This window comes from Leuresthes tenuis, unplaced genomic scaffold (genome assembly GCF_036924035.1).
Source record: "Leuresthes tenuis unplaced genomic scaffold, fLeuTen1.0.hap1 SCAF_10, whole genome shotgun sequence".
NCBI classification, from domain to species: Eukaryota; Metazoa; Chordata; class Actinopteri; order Atheriniformes; family Atherinopsidae; genus Leuresthes; species Leuresthes tenuis.
This window is the reverse complement of record NW_027325364.1, coordinates 17,389,820-17,412,033: the sequence shown is the minus strand read 5'-3', so window position 1 is coordinate 17,412,033 and position 22,214 is coordinate 17,389,820. Positions and strand designations below refer to the sequence as shown.

General features: G+C 42.7%; 1 protein-coding gene across 4 annotated transcripts in view; it reads right to left on the bottom strand.

The window, feature by feature from the left end:
- Nucleotides 1-953: 953 nt before the first annotated feature.
- Nucleotides 954-22,214, bottom strand: part of ptprub (protein tyrosine phosphatase receptor type Ub) — a 160,511-nt gene continuing 139,250 nt past the window's right edge. For all 4 annotated transcript variants that reach the window (XM_072394486.1, XM_072394487.1, XM_072394488.1 and 1 more), the window contains 11 exons: nt 19,410-19,446; nt 18,396-18,493; nt 16,697-16,813; nt 15,613-15,767; nt 14,202-14,337; nt 13,467-13,616; nt 12,148-12,462; nt 8,484-8,609; nt 6,609-6,766; nt 3,504-3,639; nt 954-3,365 (listed from right to left, as the gene is read on the bottom strand). In XM_072394486.1, the coding sequence (XP_072250587.1) occupies nt 3,303-3,365; nt 3,504-3,639; nt 6,609-6,766; nt 8,484-8,609; nt 12,148-12,462; nt 13,467-13,616; nt 14,202-14,337; nt 15,613-15,767; nt 16,697-16,813; nt 18,396-18,493; nt 19,410-19,446 (1,491 nt within the window). In that variant the 3' untranslated portion in view covers nt 954-3,302. The remainder of the gene's footprint in view (nt 3,366-3,503; nt 3,640-6,608; nt 6,767-8,483; nt 8,610-12,147; nt 12,463-13,466; nt 13,617-14,201; nt 14,338-15,612; nt 15,768-16,696; nt 16,814-18,395; nt 18,494-19,409; nt 19,447-22,214) is intronic.

Genomic DNA, 22,214 nt, shown 5'->3' with positions numbered 1-22,214 from the left:
ATCCATCGAGCCCGTTGAAGCATTCAGAACCCAGAGAGAGGAGACAAAAACCCTGTTGGATGGATCTGGGCCTGGTGTTAAGTTACCCTGACCATGGCAGTCATTACACCGTCTGAATTAAATGATAATATTCCAATTACCTGCTAATTCGAACCTCCGGTGAAATATGAGTAGCAGAGAATAGGGGGGAATGGATTCCGTGTTATAATAGCTTTTTGCAGGTGAAAAGGGAAATTGAGAAAATCTTACAGATATTAAATAGGGCTGTGGAAATGACCTGCCTCCATGAAGAAAGCTCCTTATCTGTGTCACATTAAATCTTAAAGCTGTTCCTGCTCCTTCTCATTGACATGATAAGTGACAAATCTCAGTTTAAGCACTCCTGCATTTCTAAACACACCAAAATGTTTGTTTCTGTAGGTTAATGAATCCCTAACCAGTCTATAAGTAAATCCAAATCACCTGCTTTGTCGTCAAGCCAACAGTCGGGGCTCTTGCCCTCTAATTAATCTGAGTTGTACCTCTGCTAAACACTGGATCAGTTTGCAGGACCGCTGCATTATTCAATGCAGTCGTAGGTGACAGAGGAAGTCTGTGGCCTGGAGTCACGTTACTCGCAGCAAGAGAGCTGGAGGATGAGAGGAAGAATTTAAATCAACGGAAGAGGAGTTGAGGTTTGGAAAACGGAAAAGAGGAAGAGGGGAAAAAAAACAAGGCGAGAGATAGGACAGAGGGTTAAGATCAAATAGTTGATGTGGTTCAAAATGAGCTGCTCAAAAACCACTAGAAACCACAGACAGGTCACAACCTTAGACAGGAAGTCCATGTTCAGATGTCAGTTCTCTGCTACTGCTGACAAATCAGCAGTGAACCCCAGTGATTTTTTCTTCTTCCCAGCTGTGCGTGCGTTTCTGACAGAACATCAAATCGACAACAACACACCTCTTCTTTCCCCACCTCGCTCTTTTATTGTTAATCACTTTACCCTCAGGAGAAACCCCCATCCTGACTCTAATATACATCTCTCATTAAATACACCCCTTATCCCCACAGATACAATGGTCAAAAACACAGTTGTCATGTATCGTTGGTTCATACAGACAGAAACGAGTGAAATCAGGGCTCCTGTGTTGGCAGTTGCAGTCAGAATAGAATGCCTTGGAATGATAAAAGTACAATGCACTCACACAGCGGATGAAATAAATCACGAGGATCCAGATAGTCTCAAATTAATTAAATGAATCGCAAAGCAGACGGTAGACTCATACATGCTTTCATGAGCTCTTCACTTTGAGTGCTGAGATGAACACTTTCTTTACTTCATACTCTGTCTGGCAAATAAACAGAAAATAAACCCTCACAAAATGGTCATTTACAGCACATTCAGCTTCGTGGTTATGCGGTGGTTAATTACTGTACGTCTTTAATCTGGGCAAACATATAGTATATTATTCACATAGTATTCACATAACAATATACATCTGTATGTACACATTCCTTCCTCTCTTGAGAAAAAGCATCCAGGCACTTCCTCCAGCAATCCTGGAGTCAGATCACTGACTGCACTGTAGCTACCCATCAAAAACAAGCTGCTCTGTATATGCGTGAGGCGCACTGTCAAAAAATCGAACTGTGAGCCGCAGACTAGCAGCAGACTTCGCCTACAGCTGTCGTTTTTCAGCTTCTGTGGGCTTCAAGGTGCCTCTCCTGGTTTAACAGAGCAGGTCCCGGAGTGGTACAGTCACCCCCCGCTTAGCCAAGCCGCACTTAAACGAGCTACAGGAGGTATGGTGGAGCGAAATATATTCTGAAGGGTAATAATGGAGGGTTAGAGGAGATATTTTTGTGGTTCTGGGAAAAAAGAATGAAAAAAAAAAGTTGCAAAATGAATGAAAAACTGCTTCCTCCCTGTGTGATGAGGCCTTTCCAGGAGGTTGTTACAAAGCTGATTCAGATCATTATGTACCACAGAAGCATAAAGAGTTCCATGGTCTCCAGCCATTGAAGAGTAGCTGAAAAATACTAGATTTTTTATCTTTTTGTCATCAAGCCTGTGGTAACTTGACAACAGGGTCTCTGGTGGGCTGCATTTCCTTTTCAACACACCATATTCACTCTCAGAAAACGGACACCCCCCCCACCCCCCACCCCTCTACTCAATCTTAATGCCCCTTTTTATGATATATATTTATTTATTTTACACCACAAACAACAACTGACTTAAAAATGCTCCAAGCGAGCCCCACACCTGAAATGAACTTACTTGGACAGTTTACAGTAAACGCAGTCACGGACCCAAATCTGTAGTGCTGCACCGGTATAGACACGCCACCAAAGCATTAATGGAACATCAGTTTTCACATCAGCACGATAGCATCTCAGTACAGTTTCCCACTGCTCGTTTTTCTTTCCCACTGGATATAAAATACAAACGATCACTTTGGAGTGGGAACATCGGATGGTGCAGTTCATGTTTGTGGGCACACATTGAGATGAAGCAAAGAACAAACGAAAAGGATTCAAGTCAGTTAGTGGGATTGGCACTGTGATAGTAATGAGACAGGAATCTCCTGTGGTGGGATCCGGACCACCGCTGCGGTGCCTGGAAACAGCCACCTTTAGCACACATGGTAATCCAGCACACACATTATGGCAAAATACAACACATTGCACTACTGTACAGTTTCTGCCTCAATACTGAGTTGGTCAATTGTAATGCTGTAGGCCTATTAAAATCTCTTGTTGCGGTTTCGTACACCAGTATGACGACCCTTTTAGATTTACGTTGTAACTGCGTCCCTAACGACAGACAATAAGGCAGTTTATGGTATGTCAGATAAGTCATGCCGCAACCACAGCGGTCAGCTGCCGTATGCGGCTCTTAAGAGGGAAGGAAACGCTTCCAAGTCAGGATAACGCAGCTGGAACTGAAACGATGAAGCACAGCCATGGCGACCCTCGTCAGGTCCATTTTGTAGCTCGGAATATTGTTTTGCTGCTACGGAAACTTTTAGCACAAAAGCGATTCAGTCCGGGAGGCAAAGAGGACCAAGTAAAACACAAAAAATATCAAAAGGGTTAAACATCACCAACAAGGAGGAACTCACAGCTGTACATTAAAGGTTAAAAGTTTGAACCTTTTTTTTTTTTTTCCCCTCCCTTCTTCTTTCTTTCCACTCCTTCCCTCACAGTCCCTTTGAAAGCCAAATCCAGGAGGTCCAAACACTAAAGAAGAGGGGAGGTCACTGGGTGGCCCCAAATCAAATCTCCGGCACACGAGTGCTGTGGTAAACATTTAGTTGCTATCTGCCTTCAAAGCAGTCCAAGTACTCCAGGATGAGGTCGTAGCAAAATCGATACTGGTCCTGAAGAAGAACAACAACAACACGACAGTCCTCAATTAAAAAGGGAACACTAAACAGGGAACTAAGCAAAGCAATGCTACAGCCGTGCAAAAAAAACAATGTTTTTGAAATGTTGAATTCGTTTCCAGACTCTCTCACCAGAGACTCCACCATGTTGGGTTTGCAGTTGCGCAGAGTCTTGACAGCATAGAAGATGTCCACCATGTTCTGGTACTGGATCATCTCAAGGAGGATGTTGCAGGCACAGAAGGTCCCACTACGACCACCACCATTGCTGTGGAGGAGAATATGTCGTTTAGAGAAAATAAACAAAAAATTAAATGTTTAAATCTATATAGCTATATAGATTTATACATAGCAGAGGTACTGTTCACAGCTCCTCACTAACAGATTTTGATAAGACTGCTATTTCTTATACTTACATTAAGCTTTGAATTCCCTGCTAATGTTTCTGTGCCAGCGCTGAGTTTATGATGGTAATTGGCTACACAAAGGAGATAATGTAACACTTCATAATACGAGTTCACTGCCAACTGCTCATTGGAGCCCTGCTGAACTGTGGCTGTGGCTGTGGCTACCACTCAGACTTTCAGCTGCACGTGTGGCTGATTCTACAGTTCTGTGGCTCGCTCTCGCTGCACTATGACTGTTGATATTAGCCAAGAAAGCATCTCTGTGACACAGACTTATGAAAAACACCACAGGAGTTCAATATAACCCTCAGCGAGTGCAACCATGTCAAATTACTGCGCACACACTCCACACCAACTGCCTCGTGTCGTTAGCGTTACACCCATTACATCCCAATGTGCTACGGTTAGACTCATGACAGCCAAAGCACAGTCACTGCATTAGACACTATCACAGTAACAGGCCATGTCATCCCATGGCCACAGTCATAATCACAGCTACAGTCTGTCTCAATTATTCCCAGCAGCTTTCGGGGAGAGAGTCGGGTGAATTAACTCCTCTGTTTTCTTTCTTTCCAGCTGAAGCGGTTCACGCTTGTGCATGAACAACCACCAACCCACCACAGCGGTTGGTCACAGCGGCACATGACACTGAGCACTGTACCGTCCTATGTGGACTGTAAAAGTTAATGCTAAGTAATCAAAGGGTATTGTGAGGGAGCGCGAAACAAGATGCAAGAGGATGTATCATTTCTGGGGCTTCATACTATTAGGATTCTCATAAGTAATAGCTGGCAACATATCAATGTACTGGTTTAAGTAGATACTATATGCTGTTCATCACCTTTCAGATTATCAAAAGAAAAGATGATAAACACATTGTAGTGGGCTAAAAAACAACTAAGAATGGTAGCACATGGGGCCACACTGCATGATTACTTTTAAAACTGAAGCTGGAATATTTATTGACAAAAAAGGATCCTTCACAGCTCATTGGGCTCTATGACATAATTTAGAAAAACTGCATTAGATAAAAAGAGCTCCAGGTTCAAATAAATCAGCTTGAAGTCATTTACACGCGTGAGAGAGTTATTGAATTTTTTTCTTAAAAATGTTCAAAGGCTCTTTTATATTAATGCAGAGCGCGAACGTACAGAGATACAAGATTCAGCCATGTTGTATGTATGTGTGGTTCAGTCGACCACTTCAGACTGTAATAACTGGCAAGTAATGACTGAATTGCTCTGAAAGTTCATACGGACCTTTGATGATCCCCAAAGGGTGAATCCCCCAGCCCTTGGTGGTCTCCTGACTTTTCCTCTAGAACCAATATGAGGTTGACATTTGCAGTTTTAAATGAAATGTCCTCAAAACTACCAGATAGATTGCCTTGAAACTTGGTAAAGACTTTAGTGTTCCTCACGCAATGAACTGTATTCCCAAATTTGACCCGCAAATTTTTTACCTGGTGCAGTATCCCAAAAACTTTTGTTTAAGACCGAGTCATTCAGTAAGACTGAGTACTGATGGCATGAATTTCAACCAGCCACGCTGAACTAAGAGCACTGTGAGTATGTTAGCATATCGAGGCTAGCAGTTAGCTCAAAACAAGCTAAGCTAACAGAACCTCAATCTCTGCAGAGGCACTATCATGGCAGTGGGCTTGGTGTACAAAGTAGTGCCTTACAAATCAAAGTTTGGATCTTGACTATTAGGGTGAGGCGATACAAATACAGATTTTATTGTTTATAAGCTAAGATTTTATAAGCTCTATATTTAACTAAATGTACCCAGTGTTTAACCAAACTGCATGTAGAAAACCAATATATACAAACAGAATGCCCTATCAACTGGGAATTAGACACAAAAATGCTCAACTGAGTTCTGAAAGAAGATAATGGAGTTTCAAGGAGATAGATCTGAGTAATCTGATAAGCATACTTCGTAAAAAAAACAACTATCATTTGATACTGTTCCTAAGGCACGAACAAACTATAAATACATGACATTTATGAAACATAAAAAAAGCAATATGAGAAACAGTATAAAGAAACAGCAATTGAGGAATAACAACATAGAGTGGCATTTCTTGTGAAATACTGTCCAGATCATCAGAAATGAAAGGCAATATCTGTAAACTACTGGAGGACAATCTACCTCCTCTCTCCTGAGACAGATATAGCGAAGGTGGGCGTGGGAGACTCTGCAGAGTATACAAGCAATATTAAGGTAATCAATCGTCGTCAGTGCCTTGGCAGGGCTGGATTTAGTGTAGTGGGAACCATTGTATTCTGTATTAAGCCGTAATTGATTTGATCTCCATAATCTTCTTCTTGGTTGTCGTGGGTAACGCCGTGCGACAGCACTGAGTGATGGGCCCGGGAATGATGGCGGTGGGTATGAACGTGTGACGTCTGGGCAATGAGCTGGACGACTCATTCGTATTCATGGGCAGGGTGTGCACTCCGGGGGCGCTGGACAACAGAGGACCCCACACACTGCTCTGTACAGTACCACGGCACGTCAAAGCACAATTTCATTTTCCCACTTTACGAAACACACCGCTGCGATAAATTGCACCGCATCTCATTGCACCAAGTGATGGACCAGACTTGACAAAGTCTCGGTCTCTTCTCAAACAGATTTGCTCATGATTTACCATGTTTTTACAGCAACTTTTGTTCTACACCCCTCTGTGAGTAAGCTTTCAAATGCAATTCAAAATGCCGCTCTTCAGAGGCAGTAATTTGCTGTATTTTCAGAAAATAGAAAAAAAAGAACACTTCTGCTTTGATATACAATACATTATGCATGTTGCTAAAGAACAACTCACAGGCAGTGCACAACAGTGCGTCCTTCTCCACACTCCCTTTGCCACTTGTGCACTTGGGCCAGCAGGTTGAGGAAAGCCTTCTTGGAGTCGGGGACGTCCCGATAAGCCGACCAGCGCAGGAACTGGAACTGACACACCACCAGCTGGCCCTCTTGGAGCTTCAGATGCACAGACAACATGAAACACATGTCAGAGTCCAAAACACGCGTGTGTGTATTGTAACATTGTGCATTTCTGAACGTGCCGGTTTTGAGTGCTCCCCAGACTGCGCGCTGGCGCTCTCGGTTGTGCTCACTCAGCAGCCTGTAGGTTTTAACTGGGGCCTGTGCTGTGTGTAAAAGAGGTCCCTGTGTGTTCATAACCTTGTCCTGTAGAATCTCACCTAATACTTAAGGACCAGTGGAGAACTGTAAGTCATGCAAATTGGGTTGGCAAAGACACCCAATGATGCATGGAGGAATTGCTTCAGTGGAGGTGGGAATTTACACAGTGTCCTTTTTTTTTTGTACAACTCTCCCACCCAACCAGACATATGCTTACAAGGCATTTCCTTTGACTTTTACCCCCTACCCTTGTATATCAGTGTCACACGCAGGAAACACACACAATAATGCACTGGGAGAAGAGCTGAAAGTAGGAGAGGAGTGTGTTATTTCTATATGATTTAATTCTTCCCACGCTGTGTTAAGTTGCCCTCTTCCCGACTGTGATGTGCATTAAGTATATAAAAATAAAGTGATGCCAGAGGTAGAGAGGGTGTGACAAGGGCAGCCGACAGAGAAGGTAAGGATGCCAATCAAGAAAGGAAGTTCTGGATGCCGCTTGTCACGCTGCTTATAATGGCACAGGGGAGAACGCCTCGCATACAGATTTCTGCTATAATTGGTAGACAGTGATCCTGAGCAGAATGCATGCATGTGCTTATGCAAAGTCCGTGGCATTAAAACCCGTATACCTGCCCACCGACACTCAACTCAATTAGTAGTGTAAAGTCTAAAATGTCTTTTTAAGCTGAGAAAACACCAAAATGACACGCACTGTGCTGCCCCTTCATAAACAGAGCTGTCGATGCTTTTATTTAGCTTGCTCTATGAGCTCTCCCGAATTCTGTGATTTTCCAAAGTGCGAGACACGCTTTCGGAAACAAATCAGACGGAAATCTGCTTTGCATGGTGAAGATGTATACTGCAACTCAAATAGGTCAGGCGTCGTGATTATGAACGTTTGCTCTTTTAAAGAGACAACCGGCGACAAAGAGACGGAAGACGCCTATCGCAGTAATGACACTGGGAAAGGGTGAGGCTAACCTTCATAGTATGCACATCAATGGGCTTCTCTTGCATGTTTTTTTGCACACAAGAAATCTTACAATCTGACAATAATCAGCTCCTACGGTTATGGGAACTGGTTCAATTTTCTGGGCTGCTGAATAACAAAACAACTTCCTTTGTAGTACATATAAAAACCTTCTTTACTCATCTGCCACTGTGGTCAAACTGCCTGGGTATATATTAGAGAGCAATTATTTCAAAATCTATTGTATTTAACTCCTCAGCAAAAGAAGGCAATAATACAGAAACACACTGTGAAACAATCGGCTTCAGTTTGCACATGTGGGAGTAGCTTGAAAAGCCCCATGCTAAGGTTTCAGGCGCACAGCTAGAAGCTCTAGCTGACACGTGTCAGAGTTGTTGTTTTTTTGATGCACATCACATGCAGCAGCTCAAAATGTAGTGCTGGTAAACTGTCACGTCTGAATTTTCAGCGGGCATCGAGGCCAACGCACGTCTAATGAGGTATCGAGTTATCGTTTGTAGAATATCAGAGAGCGGAGCGACGTGTCCTGTGCAGGCTTTCAGTGCCAGAGTGACTCACCCTTGTGACGTTCTTGACCCGAAACAGACGAGTAACGACGTCGTCATCCGCCGACATGGACAGGAACTCCACTTCCATGGGCCCGTACTGCTGTAAACCAGGCTCCGGCCAGTACTGAACACACGGCTACATGCAGAACACAGGTTGGTGAGGAAGATCATTTCATCAGCATCTGCTTGTGGTACTTACAGGTGCTTACAGACTTAAAATACACCTTACAGCTTAAAGTGGATGAATAGAAATCAATAGATAAAACAAAGTACTATCTCCTTAAAGCTTTAGATTATCAAAAACAAGAAAATGGTGCACAAAATTAAGCGTTTAGCAGTGTCGTGTTTCCAACTGCTCTGTTAAACAGCTGAAGTGACACACCGTATCAACAGCATCGCAACGGTAATGGTAAAAGTAGCTTTTTGTGTGCCTAAATAGAAAAAAAAGGATGTAATATGGTGCCACAGCATTAGAAGGTAGAGATGCAATGTGTTTGAGCGATTGAAGCAGGAGGGGAGTACGCCAGAGCCTCGAATGAACTCGAGAACAGAGTTCAAGACAAGCGCTTTGTAATGAACAACTAGAAGTTGCTATAACTCAATTTCCAAGCAAGGCCAAAAAGGTCTGCCTTCCACTGGAAGAAACAAGATAAACATCTAAGAGTGAGTGGATGTAATGTGGGATTGAACAGGAAGAGCAATAAGTTATTTTCTTTTTCCCCATTACCAGACTTCAGAGAGTTGAACTCTAGCGCATCCGTTGTCATTTTAACAACACTTGTCTTTACAGGCTTTAGAAGTGCATACATTTATAGTGAGAGCCATTAAATGAATTACTATGACAACTATGAACTGACAACAGTTCTCAACTAATTAAACCTATTTAAAGGAACTATATCAATTAAATAGACACCAGAATCTACTAATAAGTACAACAGTTACTTGAGCAGTGTGTACATTTTAGTGTCATCTCGCTAATTATTCTTCCAAACATGTAGAATAAAATGCAGTGGCTCATAAAATTGTGACAGACCTTCTCCAGAGTCTGGTTTGTCCGTTCAAAACAAAAAAAAAAGTGACGTCAAGAGATATAAATAGCTCGTTCAAAGGTGACGCAAACACCTCGTCTCTTATTTTCCAGTGATTACAGTCAAGAAAACAGGATTATTACCTCATGTTGATTTTTTTTTCAAATAGATCATTTTAAATGTTACACAAAAGGAGCTTTAAAATAAAAACGGCTTATTAGTTTTAAGCTGGGTATCTCCAGGACCTTGTCTTCTACTGGTGCCGTCTGTAACACTTCATCAAACTGGCCACACCACACAGTTTTTGTAAAAGAAGAATTTGGTCTTTTAAATTAAATTAAAAAAAAACTGTTTAATCTGGCTCATTCTAGTGCTTTTGCACAAATCGACCAAGCCTGAGTGGACAAAAAAACAAACAAGTGAGAACCAGGAGGAGTCTTTCACCTGTGTCAATCACTGCCATGTCTACAGTCACCATGGTTACTAGTCTGCTGGTACATGACACCTTTTGGAGGCAGAGCTTAAGCACAGTAGAGAGGGATCGGGAATAACCTGCACACGGTATTTCCCACCCCCCATATTTTCAAGGTAAATCTACCAGATTGCAATTGAAAAAGAGGAACAGGTTGAAAAATACCACGCTTGACACAACTCCTCCAAGCATGTAAGAAAAACTATGCACCAGGGAGAAAGCTAGACCCAAGCAGACACAGGTCCACGAGCTCTTCTACTTTTTGCTGAAAGCGTTTGCCCTCTGGAGGACCACAGAAACATGGCGCTACAAAGTGTCTGTTCAAAGCCAGTTGAACAACAGTGATCGCTTTTAGCAATTCTGCACTAATGGAAACAAAATTGTTAATTTCCTATTGGATGTTTACAGAACATTAAGTTGACTGAGTAATGGAACATTCAGTTATGTACTTTCCTGAGAAAGTGTTTTCCACAAAACACTGAAAAACCTTCAGAACTGATTGTAAAATGACAAATAATAATAATTGGAAGCAAATCGTGAACTAAGATCATTTTTGGCAACCTGCTTTGTAAAGCTGGGTCGATATTGTGTCATGATGTGTGGTGGGTAATGATGTGGAGGACTCAGATGAAACCGGAGGGAGAAGAAACTCAGAGTGATTTATTAAAACTAAAACTAAACTAAACAGAGAACAAACTGGGCGGCAAAGACATATGAAGTAGAAATGGCAGCAGCAAGGATCTGACAAAGGCTGAGGAAAACCACGGAGCTTAAATACAAAGGACGGTTGATTGGTGAGAGATGGCAGCTGAGGATAATTAGCACAGGTGAAGGTGGAGTGGAGCTAATAACCAGAAGTGGAGGGAACTGAGGAAACTAAGGAATAATGATCAAGATCAGATAGAGAACAGAAAGCAGGAAAAGGTAAACTAACTAAGAACACAGAACCAGGGGAATTGATGATCAACTATGAAAAAACACGAGAAAAACTCAAAAGACAAAACAAGTGGAAACGCATAAACATACCACAGATCATAAAAAACTACAAGAAAACTCAAAATACGGGAACACCTGAACGCAATACGGGTGTTTGAGTGTAAGCTATTAGCATCGCTGCCTTTTTTTTCACAGGTTATTCCCGAAATTAACTGCAAATCTTACATCACCTTGTGTTATTAGGTTATGTCTCTATGCTGTGTCCCATAAGCAGCCATTTAAGGTCAAGTTGAGCTGTTTTTTTTCATTCTTTAAAAGAGTGTATTTACATCTAAAGCCGCAGCACACAACTGAACAAGATTTTTGATCTGGACAGCTAAATTACTGCTGTCTGCTTGTTAATATGCATCTCAGAATCAACTCTCTCTTTTCCTTTCATTCTAACCACATATATTCAACATGCTATCATCTTATTTACTCGCTCAAATGATTCTTTCGTTCTCACACAGAAAATTTTATGAGAGAGTTTTAAGGTCCTTTTTTCTTAGCTGTTAGGGGATGGAAGGTCCTCATTCACCAGCTGGAGCCACATGGAACAGTTTCTGATGGGGCTCAGAACAACAAAAGCCTTTTCTGCCTAAGGATTCCCTTTCAAAGATGAATTTGTGGCACTCTTTTGATTATTTGCTGGGTTTTTTTTTAGCTTTTCACTGCTTTCAAGTAGCTCCTGAACTTAAAGCTTGTGTAATGTTTTCACCACTGTAATTACGTTTGCTGCTATTCCTACGCCTTATGCGAGTTAAAGAATGAATGGGGAATTCTGCAGCACAGCGAAAGACTCTGGAGGAAAAGTGGGCCGGCAACAAAAAGAACCCTGTGATGTGGCTGGGGGGTAATGCAAGCCTATTCTTCGGAGATGTATCTTGGGGATTGAAGGGAAAAACTGGGACGAGTGTTATCTAGTCATGCCTTGAGATCAATGTGGTCAGGGATCAAAGCCCGACAAAATGGCATGAAGGAACTAATCCCAAAGCACAGTGAGATACAGAAATAGTAAAGGCAGGGTATGTCAGGAAAAGTCTCAAAGAAGTTCACATAACCTGGAGAGTGTGAGTAAAAACTTGTACAGCAAACAGAAACTGCAGTGTGTGGGTGAAGTCAAACATTGTGCTGCGTCTCTGTTTCCTTGCAGTAACATATCAAGTGTGAGATAAATGTATAGAACACTTTGCCCTTACCCAGGCAGAGTTTGACTGGTTCAGCTGGTTGAGCATGACTACGGCTGTGCAGCCGTAGTCAAAAACCAGCCTCCAAAAGTCAGCTGTGGTGCCCGGCAGCGGGTGAGGGGTCACGATAAAGGCAGCCTGCCTGTGGAAGCTGTCAGCGAGGGCGGCGTTGATGTAATTGTTGCTCTCCCCTTCCGTGGTCACCAGGAAGGCCAGGGCGCGATCGGGAGGCAGGACGTCCATGCTGCGGTTTTTCTCTCGGTTTCTCGGCAACAGAGCAATACTGCACTCTTCCACATCCAGGTGGGGAGTCACAGAGTTGAGGGTCTGCAAATCAAAGTCAAATGTGTTTGAGAAATGGGGACGCGAGAGAAGAGGGAGAATCGGTGAATCACAGAGGAGGGGAGGAGGACTGGGAAATGTAACAATATTAACTGAAAGACTATTTAATTCTATGAACATCAACCTGACAAGCTTAAAAGAATTAAGGATTAATTGGGGAAACTGCATGTTAAAGATAAATGTGATTAAATAATGACAATAAAAAACGAAAAGGAAATACCGCATAGCAGTATTCTGTGATGAGCTCTCTGTTCATTAAGCCATCATTACTTTAGACAAAGTGGGAAAATATTTGGATCATTAATACCCAGCATCAATAATACATCTGTGACTTGCTGATGTCAGTGCTACTGGCTGGCTGTGTGCCGTCTAAAAAGCAAAGCTGGCTGGGTGGTGGGGAGGCTTTCAACATCAATGCCAGACAGATGAGTTCACAAGATCAAAGTGAGGAATGTAAGATATGAAAAAGGAACAGTTTGTAATCAGGGTGTTGCACCACCTAGAGTGCCATTTCTTAATCATAAACAATCCATCCATCGTCGTTCCTACTGTATGCATATTGTATGAGGATAAAGTGGAATAAAATTAGAGGAGGAGCATAAGCCTCTCCCTGTATCACTTTGAAATGCTAAACCTGGAATCAATGTGACTGCTGGTTGAGGCAGAGGGAGGTGGATGAGGCAGGTAAAGCGTGTGGGAACACAGCTGGTTCTCCAGTCTCCTAATCAACGTGTAATGAAATGCTCTCAGACTACATTCCCATAAACCATGGGGAAGATTTCAATGTCAGTCACACAGAAATAAAACTGAAACTGACATCATCCTGGATAAATACACACAAGCATCTCTAAGCCTACTCTTATTTTTTTTAACTCTTTTTCAAACTCTTTTTCAAAATGTGCTCTTAACGTCCACCATTCCAACAAAACCAAGTTAACCGAGCGAAGACGCAGTGGTTCTCCCCGGTCATCAATTCGGCCGACACTCACCTGAAACTCCTCCCGCAGCTGAGAGGAATTGCTCTGAGAATCCACTCGCAGCATCTCTTTGTAAGTGACAGCAAACTCATTCACCAAGATGGCCGTCTCCCCACAAAGACATGCCTCAAGAATGGCATCGTGGATGAAGATATACTGCTCCTGAGAGGACGACAGGTGGCACAACTTCAACAGAGCAGCAAAATATGATAAAAAGGTTGCAAACATGCGTTACAGAAGAGAAAGGCTTAGACGTGTAGTAGAAAATCAAGCAATATGAGGAATGATTTATCTCATCTAATAACCTTTATCCTGTGCTTTAATGTCAGTGATGGACCAACGCGGTTGGAGAATAAATATATAAATGCAGTGAGCTCTTAATTAGTGTACCCCTGCAAATAACTACAAATTAAATATACAGCTATGTCAATGTTAGATTTACATATTGAGGGGTGAATATGCCAATTATCTGCACATCTAAAGAGCAGCACATGCCAACGCAGCACACTGATATCCAAAATGAGAGTTTACTCCGAAACTGTTGCAATGACCTATACGTAACACCCAAAGAGGGAGTGTTAAACAACAGATGGAAGAAAAAAAACAAATGTTCATAAAGCTGACACCGTCAAGGTTCTTGAGCACAGGGGTGCGTTTGGCATTTAATGGCCACCGATGTAACCTGCTGACTATGGGGAATATTTGCAAGAAAAAACGTGAGATCTGCGAGTCAGCTTCCTTGCTGACCTCCGTTTGGATCATGTTGATGCGTCGAGAGCAGAGAGTTTTCACACAGTTGTAGATGTCCACCACACCCTCACACTCGGCCATGTCCAACATGACATCCAGCACAATGTAGCAGCCGGTGCGGCCTGCCCCCGCGCTGTAACAAAAAGGCCACGTTAGATGAGAAAAGACTCTTAAAGTACAGAGTAAACATTATTTCAAGTTTATAAAAAAAAAGCTATCCCTGAGAACGGCAGGAATGTTTTGAAGAACAGGTCACTTGCACAACAAGAACTGCTTAAATAATTCCTTGTTTATCTAATTCTCTTATCCCTACACACATTCCAGCCCAAATCTAATCTGGCATTTGAGAGTAAAATAGTAAGAACATCTGCAGCAGAAAGAGTGGCTATTATTGTAAAACATTAGGATGAATGTATTCTTACAATGATATGCCATTTGCATTCATTCCACATGCTCCTTTTATTAGGTGCACTAAAATGCAAAGTGATGTGGAAATAATGTGCTGACATGAAGTAACACGGGTTGCAAACCTTTTATGTTTTATATACTTATATTATATATAGCAGCGCTGCCTTTTTCAAAGTACAACCCCCCCCCATAATCACCTACTGCTAAGTAGATATTCTGCCTGAACGACTATATCATTTGCAGAAGACTGCAATTTGACTGTGCTTGAAGCAAGTTGGTATAGGAAGACATCTGTGACGAATCAACAACAGGTTGCTATGAAAGTAGGAAAACTTTTAAAATCCTGAACTTTCCGAACAGTCTAAAGCATCAATTTAGGCTCACAGGCATTACTTTCATCTATCTTTGTCTCATAATAGTACATTTTGAAATGCTTGATAATATTCCACACTGAAATATTAGGCTATATAATTGAAAAAAAGGAAAAAAAAATAGCATAACAAGTCCTCTTTAAAAAAAGAATTGGAGAATCTTGACAAACCACCATGTAATACAATGCATTATTAGCCAAACTGCTACTAAAGCTCAAAACTGAAGGGGGAAGCTAGACAGTGTTTGTTGTCATTTCAAGGCAATTAGCCTCGCTTGCAAGGTTACTAAAAAGTTGCTTATGATTGTAGCAACATTTTGATACCATTTGATACTGAAACGTTCAAAGCAAAACATATTACCAGAACAAGATGGTCTTGATTAAATACAGTAGCAAGACAGGCAAAAACCTAGCTGGCAGGGCTATTGAAAAGTGGCCAACTGATGTTAGCAACAGCTAGCAGCAACATCCTCACTTAAAGTTTTAAAGTCTCACAGAAGAGAATACTATCTATCGCAAGCTACAAGTTCATGCTCATCCGGCTGTAGAAAAATGATAAATGTTGTCAACTATTATCGTTTTTGTTGGTTTAGTTTCAGAGGTAACAGTAGGTGGTTAGCATCATGCTACCTGCAGTGGACCACCACAGGACCAGCGTCAGGAGGCGTAGAGGCTTTCACTCTTCGTATAAAAGCCAACAGTCCGGTGGCGTGATAGGGCACCCCATGTTCAGGCCAGGATGTGAAGTGGAACTGGCGAACCTCATGTTTGGTTGAATATCCTCTCTGGCAAAAAATATATATATAAATAAATAACATTAGATGTAAAAATACCACATGAATGCTGAAATTCCAATTCTTGGTGCCTGCAGGCCCTGATCTTGCCAAAGATGCGCTCCCATCAATTCGAAGACATTCCCTTTCCGTGAGAGATGTCACAAATTTTTTTGGATCAACCAGGATATTTTTCACGTAGGGTTTTAAGTTGTCTGCGACAGTTAGGCCTGTGGGCATCACAAGTTAGCAGCAGCTGTGGTGTGACAGATGCGCAGAAAGGAATTACGGAGGCTCTCGGGAGCTCGGGGAGTGTTGGGAGGTTTCTTCTCTCTGGTGGGAGGCAGCTAGAGTCACACAGCAATTTCCTCTTCCATACGAAGATGACAAAGTTAAGCTACGCACAGCAAAGATTTGTTGAAGACAGAAATCCACAAAAAAAAAAAGAAAAGAGCTTTGAAAAACAAGCTGTCACCAGTTCCTAAATTCATGCCGATTTGAATAAGCAGCAGCATGTGCCCAGGGAGAGCAAATGTGACAGTGTGATGATAATGCTGTTTGTGCCACTGTCACTGCAGCGTTGCTCTGAGCCTTTCCAATGAGAGATCTCCCCAGGAGATTGACAGGAAGGAAGCCATCAGGGGCACAACACTGTAGCGGCTACGCTGGAAAGATGGCATGGGCATCCACATAGCTGCTGAAGTTAATTCCTCCCAATTTAACACACGGACCTCATGTCCATCAGCACCAAGTCCTGTCAAGCATCTAATCCCTGCTAGAAACGTAACACTTTTAATTCTAACTCCAGCTCTGCCAGGTAACACTGCCAAAGTGTTGTAGAGTGGAGAGAAATGCAGCATCGTGGATTAAACTCTACCCTGAAAGATCAGCGAAAAATTGAGAATGTTAAGATATACGAGAAACGCGAGAGATGAACTCACCCTTTCCAAGGCAAAGGTGCGAACTGTGTACTCAGCAAGCGTCTCTGTCTTCAACAGACTGATTTTGATGTCACCATACATCTCGCTGTCATCAGGCCAGTATTTACAGCACTTCACCTGTTTTAAAACAGAAGTGCAAAAGTTTAAACTTTGCTCGGCGCTGTTTCCAACAATCCCACCTGCAAAACTGTGGAAGGCGAGTAAATGCATCAAAGTCCTCGAAAACACTATATATTCTATCATGATTTGGGTTTTATGGATTTTTTTCTATGTATAACCTTTCAACATCAAAAAAGAAACTCCCCCCAGTGCTGCCTGACATCACTCTTCTTGCTTTTGCTCTTTTAGCTGGAGGCAAAGGGATTAACCAAGTGCACATTTATAGTTTCCATCTGGAATTGAGTGCAGTCGAACACCAAACTGAACATTCTCTGTGGCATCGCCGCTGACGGTGCAAACCCCAGTGAATTAGGTACAATTAGACCGATGACATCAAGTTTACCATCATCTACCCAATAAAATATAGAAGTGGCACTCGGTGTTCTGTCATCTCTACCTTTTGATCATAAAGAAAATAATGAGCTGCAGGCTTAGGTTAAGGTCTCATCGACCCCCCTGACAAACCTCCATACAGCAGTTTTGGGTTTCAAGGAACAGAAAGTTCTGCCAGTGTATATGAAATTAAAGCTTAAACTCACTGTGAATGCACTCAGTAATCTCTGAATAGGCTCTGTGTGTTTTAGGTCAACATCAAGTGATAGTACTTCTACACATTACAGGTTTCACCAGAACAGGGAGGTGCTGGTATGAATTCTGTTGAAAACACAGAGGTTTTACTGCTCATATGCAACAAACACAACCTGTTTCTCAGCAGAGGTTTTATCTTAGAGGGCAAAGGGAAGAAATCAAAGTAATCATAAAATGAGGGAGTAGCATAATGGAGGAATGAAGAGGGCGTCCTTCTTTTTTCTTGGCCAAAAGATGGGTAATGTTTTTCATTTAATGGAGGTCTCAGCCCCACAGACCACTCAATTCAGGATGGAAAACCAAATTAGATGGGTTACTGCTGTAAGGAAATTGTAAAATTGCAACTATCCACTGCACCAACATATTTGTCTTACCTCGACTGAAAATGATGGGATACTTGTGGTGTACCTTAGGGTATATGTGTCGTGGAACATAATGCTGCGACATTACAGTATGCAGTGTGCATTGATGAACTGAACTGGGTGGCCCACAATATGTTTATGCTCCACGTTCTCCTTATAGCAGATTTTATGGCGTGTAATCATTACAGAGATGGATTTCTATAACACAGCATTGGATTCTCATGATGTTTCCATGACATAAAAATAATATGGGATAATCCATGCAGCAATCCTTTAAAATAAAAAATAAAGACTTTTTTGATTTGTGACGTTAGGCTGCCATAAAAAAAATACTGTGCAGGAAAATCGTTATTGATAAACCAGGGAAATTAAACCAAATAAAAATCAGTTGCTTAAATCGAAACGACTGCTATCCAGCAGTACAGCTTTTAGGCTGCAGTTTGCATGGACAGCGAGGTTCAACTTGGCAAACCCCCATCAATAACATGAAAGCATCTCATATAAACATCAAACTGGTCCCTTTCGATTTATTCAGTATGTCTCTGAGCGCTGGGTGGAGACAGAAGGAGAAGAGAGTGCACATAACATACCCTCCCAACTTCCACCAGCTTTGTGATCATGACAATGCTGAAACAGTTTTCCTGCCACACCATCCGCCAAAAATCATACAGAGTCTCCTGCTTGGGCCCTAGTGGGAAGAAGAAAGAAATAACAGAAACAGAGGCAAAACACACTGCATCAAAGCCTTCTCAAGAAGGGGGTTGTTGCTGTTGTAAAATGTCATCTAAGTGTGACCCAGGTGTCCCTTCTCAGATGACAGGGTACCTGGCGTCTCCAGACTGTGCCATGGACACGGTTGTTGGGAATTCCAGGCAATAGAGGACAAACGAGCAACAGCGACTGGTGATGAAAGTCTGGTGGAACAACAGTCACTCACTGTCATCAGAGGGGGAGACATTTAGGAAGCGAGATACAGCTTTAAGACCGGCAAAGAAATACTCTGAGAGCCAAAAGCGCAGCTGACATCTTGCCTCTTTCTTGCAAGTTTCATCTGTCTCTCTGAGTTTGTCTAACGGGAGGGGAGAAGGGTGCTGGTGCGAGATAAGCAGATGAGCAGAGCTTCACTGACTCTGCAGTGGGAGCTCCACAGAAACGGAGTCTCCTTGGGGTTTAGAAACAGCAGAGGGAAATTTTTAACAGCCGCTCACTAAACAGAGCTCCCCCATCACAGGCGACTTTATATTTGAGCAACAGAGGGTGAGCTGAGGGTTCCTTTTATGACAATGGGCACAATGCTCCACATGCCACAAATAATGGAAAGCTATAATCAATGTGATTAACAATACATCTCATCTCATATGGTTTCATTTGTAACATCGCTAACACTGCCTTCACGGCTTTATGGTCACAGCCTCACTACTGGATATGGTGTGATGGTTCTGGCAAGGGCCTGTGCATGAGCGGGCTCATTGGTTGGATCATCTTCAATTCATTAAATCGCGACAAAAAGGTGCTCCACATTACTAAATCTGCACACGTACACACACACACACACACAAACATACTGACACATACACACAGTACAGCCTTGCAGGGATACTCACCCTGAGTGGCGATGAAGTGGTTGGATCGATGGTAGCCCTGAAAGAGAAAAGACGGATGACATGCTGAGTAAGCCATCTGCACCTCTGGCACCGCTGCATGGGAGGGTGTCTCTCTGTCTCGCCCTCATCCTCCCCTTCTTCCCTGCTCTCCTTCTGACCCTATCTGCAACCGTGAAACATGCTCGCTGTATAATTTCCCAGCACTGCTGTCTTTGCCCCTCAGTGGCTGAGTGTTTGAAACATTCGAGGTAGCACTTGGTAATTCCCTCCGTACATCTTAACAAACTGCTGAGACACCTCGAAAAAAAAAAGTGATTCCCACAGCATGTCAGGGCTGTTGCTGAATCCCAGGGACAGTTTTCTGTAATATGATCGAATGAAAAGTAAAGACTCAAACTTTTTTTTTTTTTTTTTTTTTTATTTCAACTGTCTAGCTTAAAACAGCTATCTCACAGCTCTGTCTAATAAAAAACAAATCATCTTTCACTCGAGGTTCAATATGTGCTACAGCTGTGGGAAAAGAAAGCGCACCCTCTGTCAGTTTTAAGGTTTAACAATATGAGGACATAATAAATTGCTGTCAGTTCTTTTCCAGATCTTGGAAATGAGCACAAACAACCTTAGGACAGCAACGCATGACCGTGTCACGATCAATTTGACACGGTAAATGAAGAAGTATGAACACAGATGTTTCTGCGCAGCTTTTAATTCCCGTTGAGGTCTGGCTTTCATTGTTCACTGCAACACCTTGACTGTTTCCTTTTTCAACCACTGTGTTGTAGATTTGCTGGTGCGCTTGGGATTATTTTTCGGCCAAGCTTTAACTGCCGGACACACAGCCTCGTATTGACTCTAGAATACTTCAGGAGTTCATGGTGGACTGCAATGACTGTAAGGTGCCCAGGTCCTGTGGCAGCAAAACAAGCCCAAATCATACCCCCTCCACCGCCGTGCCTGACAGTTGCCATGAAGCGTTTGTGCTGATTTGCTGCTTTCTCTTTTGCCAAATGTGCTGCTGTGCATTATGGCAAAACATGTATACTTTCGTCTTGTCTCTTCAACAGACATTGTTCCAGACGTCTTGTGGTTCAGATGCAACTTTGCAAAACTAAACTGTGCTGCCATGTTCTTTCTAGAGAGAAGAGAGCTCCTCCACGCAACTATTTCAAACAAGCAATACTTGTCTTTTTCTAACTGAACTGTCAGGCACTGTAACATTTAACATGCTAACCGAGGCCTGTAGATGCAGCTCTTTGGGGTTTTTTGGAATTTCTTTGTGCACTGCATGGTCTGCTCTTACTGGGACGTCCACTCCTGGGAAGACCGTCAACTGTCCTGAATGTTTTTACCTTGAGAATAATCTTTCTGTCCCGATCATGCCTGGCTGTGTTGCTGTGGCTTTAGTTTCTGAGTCTTAGGTGAGGGTTGGGCAGGTTTCCTGGGAGCCTGGGGCGGAGTCTGGATTGCTCCTGCTGTCACACCTGCTCCTCACCTTCCCTCATCAAGACGCCCTTTTAGGAGCTGTAGGAGCAACTAGTCTTTGCCAGATTGTCTCACTTCGCAAGTGGTAATTCGGCCGACTCCTATGTTCAGTAGCGAGTTTATTTCCAGTGCTTACCTTGCCTTTTGTCTCCTGCAGTACTGCTCCCGTCGTCCACTCTCCATGCTCTGGTTTCCTCATGCCAGGATTGGCACCCTCAGTTGGATTCCTGACGCCTCCGTGCTTCACTTACCCGCCTGCTCACCCCGCCACTGACTCAGAGCCACAGCACCACAGCCAGCACCTTCCCCTCCTCCTAGGATTCCCTCCTGGATTTTGTAAGGATAAACCTGCCACTGTTTCTGGACCTTGCCCTATTCAGATTCTTTCGAACCATCTCTGTCTCCTCCCGCAGAGTTCAGCCTTCATCCGGATTCTCCATTCGTTCTTCAACCACCTCTTCCGATCAATAAACTCTGTTTGACTTTAATCTTCCCTGTGTCCAGTATCTTTTCTTGAGCCCGTGTTTTCAGGTGGCTTGTCACTCAGCCTTGACACTTTCTGCTGCAGCAGTCGCTTCTCTAAAACCATTGCTGATGTCTTTCCTCCTTGGCATTGTGTTAGAACACACATTCAAACTGCCAACATTTCTGCTTTAATGGAGGTGCTCACACTTGCTGATGATCAGCTAATCACAGGTATTTGATTAGCAACACCTGCCTGCTACTTACCATCTTAATTCCTATGGAAGGAGTAAGGATGGACTTGGTGTAATATATATCACGTGTTATTGGAAATGTCAGGTTGTATGTGCCTTCATTTAAGTCCCGGTAAGGAACAGATTACTTTCTACAATGTCCTGATTTGTAAAACCTTACAACTGAAAGAGGGCGTCCATTCTTTTTCTCCCGGCTGCGTATTTGTGACGACAAAAACAACGAACCAAAGCATCTCTTCGTAAGACTCCCCTGTGAAATTCTTCCTCCCTTGTTAAATGGCAAACAGGTAGAACAACATCTTACTCAGGTTTTGCAAAACTGCATGATATCAACATAAACTGCCTTCAAGATCAAAATAAAAAACATGGTAAGAAAAGTAGTCTGAAAACCCTGATATCAAAGGAATTGAACGCCTTTGATATAGATGACAGATGTTTTCTCCCGGTGAATATGAGATGAATATGAATGAATGAGATGTCGCCTCCACCGCCTTGAGGCTAGTGAACGTGACATAGACCACCTGAGGGTTGTTTTTTTTGTTTTTTTTTTAACATAAGCACTTTCAGGGCGAGAAAACTGTTGAAGTAAAGCCCTTCTGAAAACAAG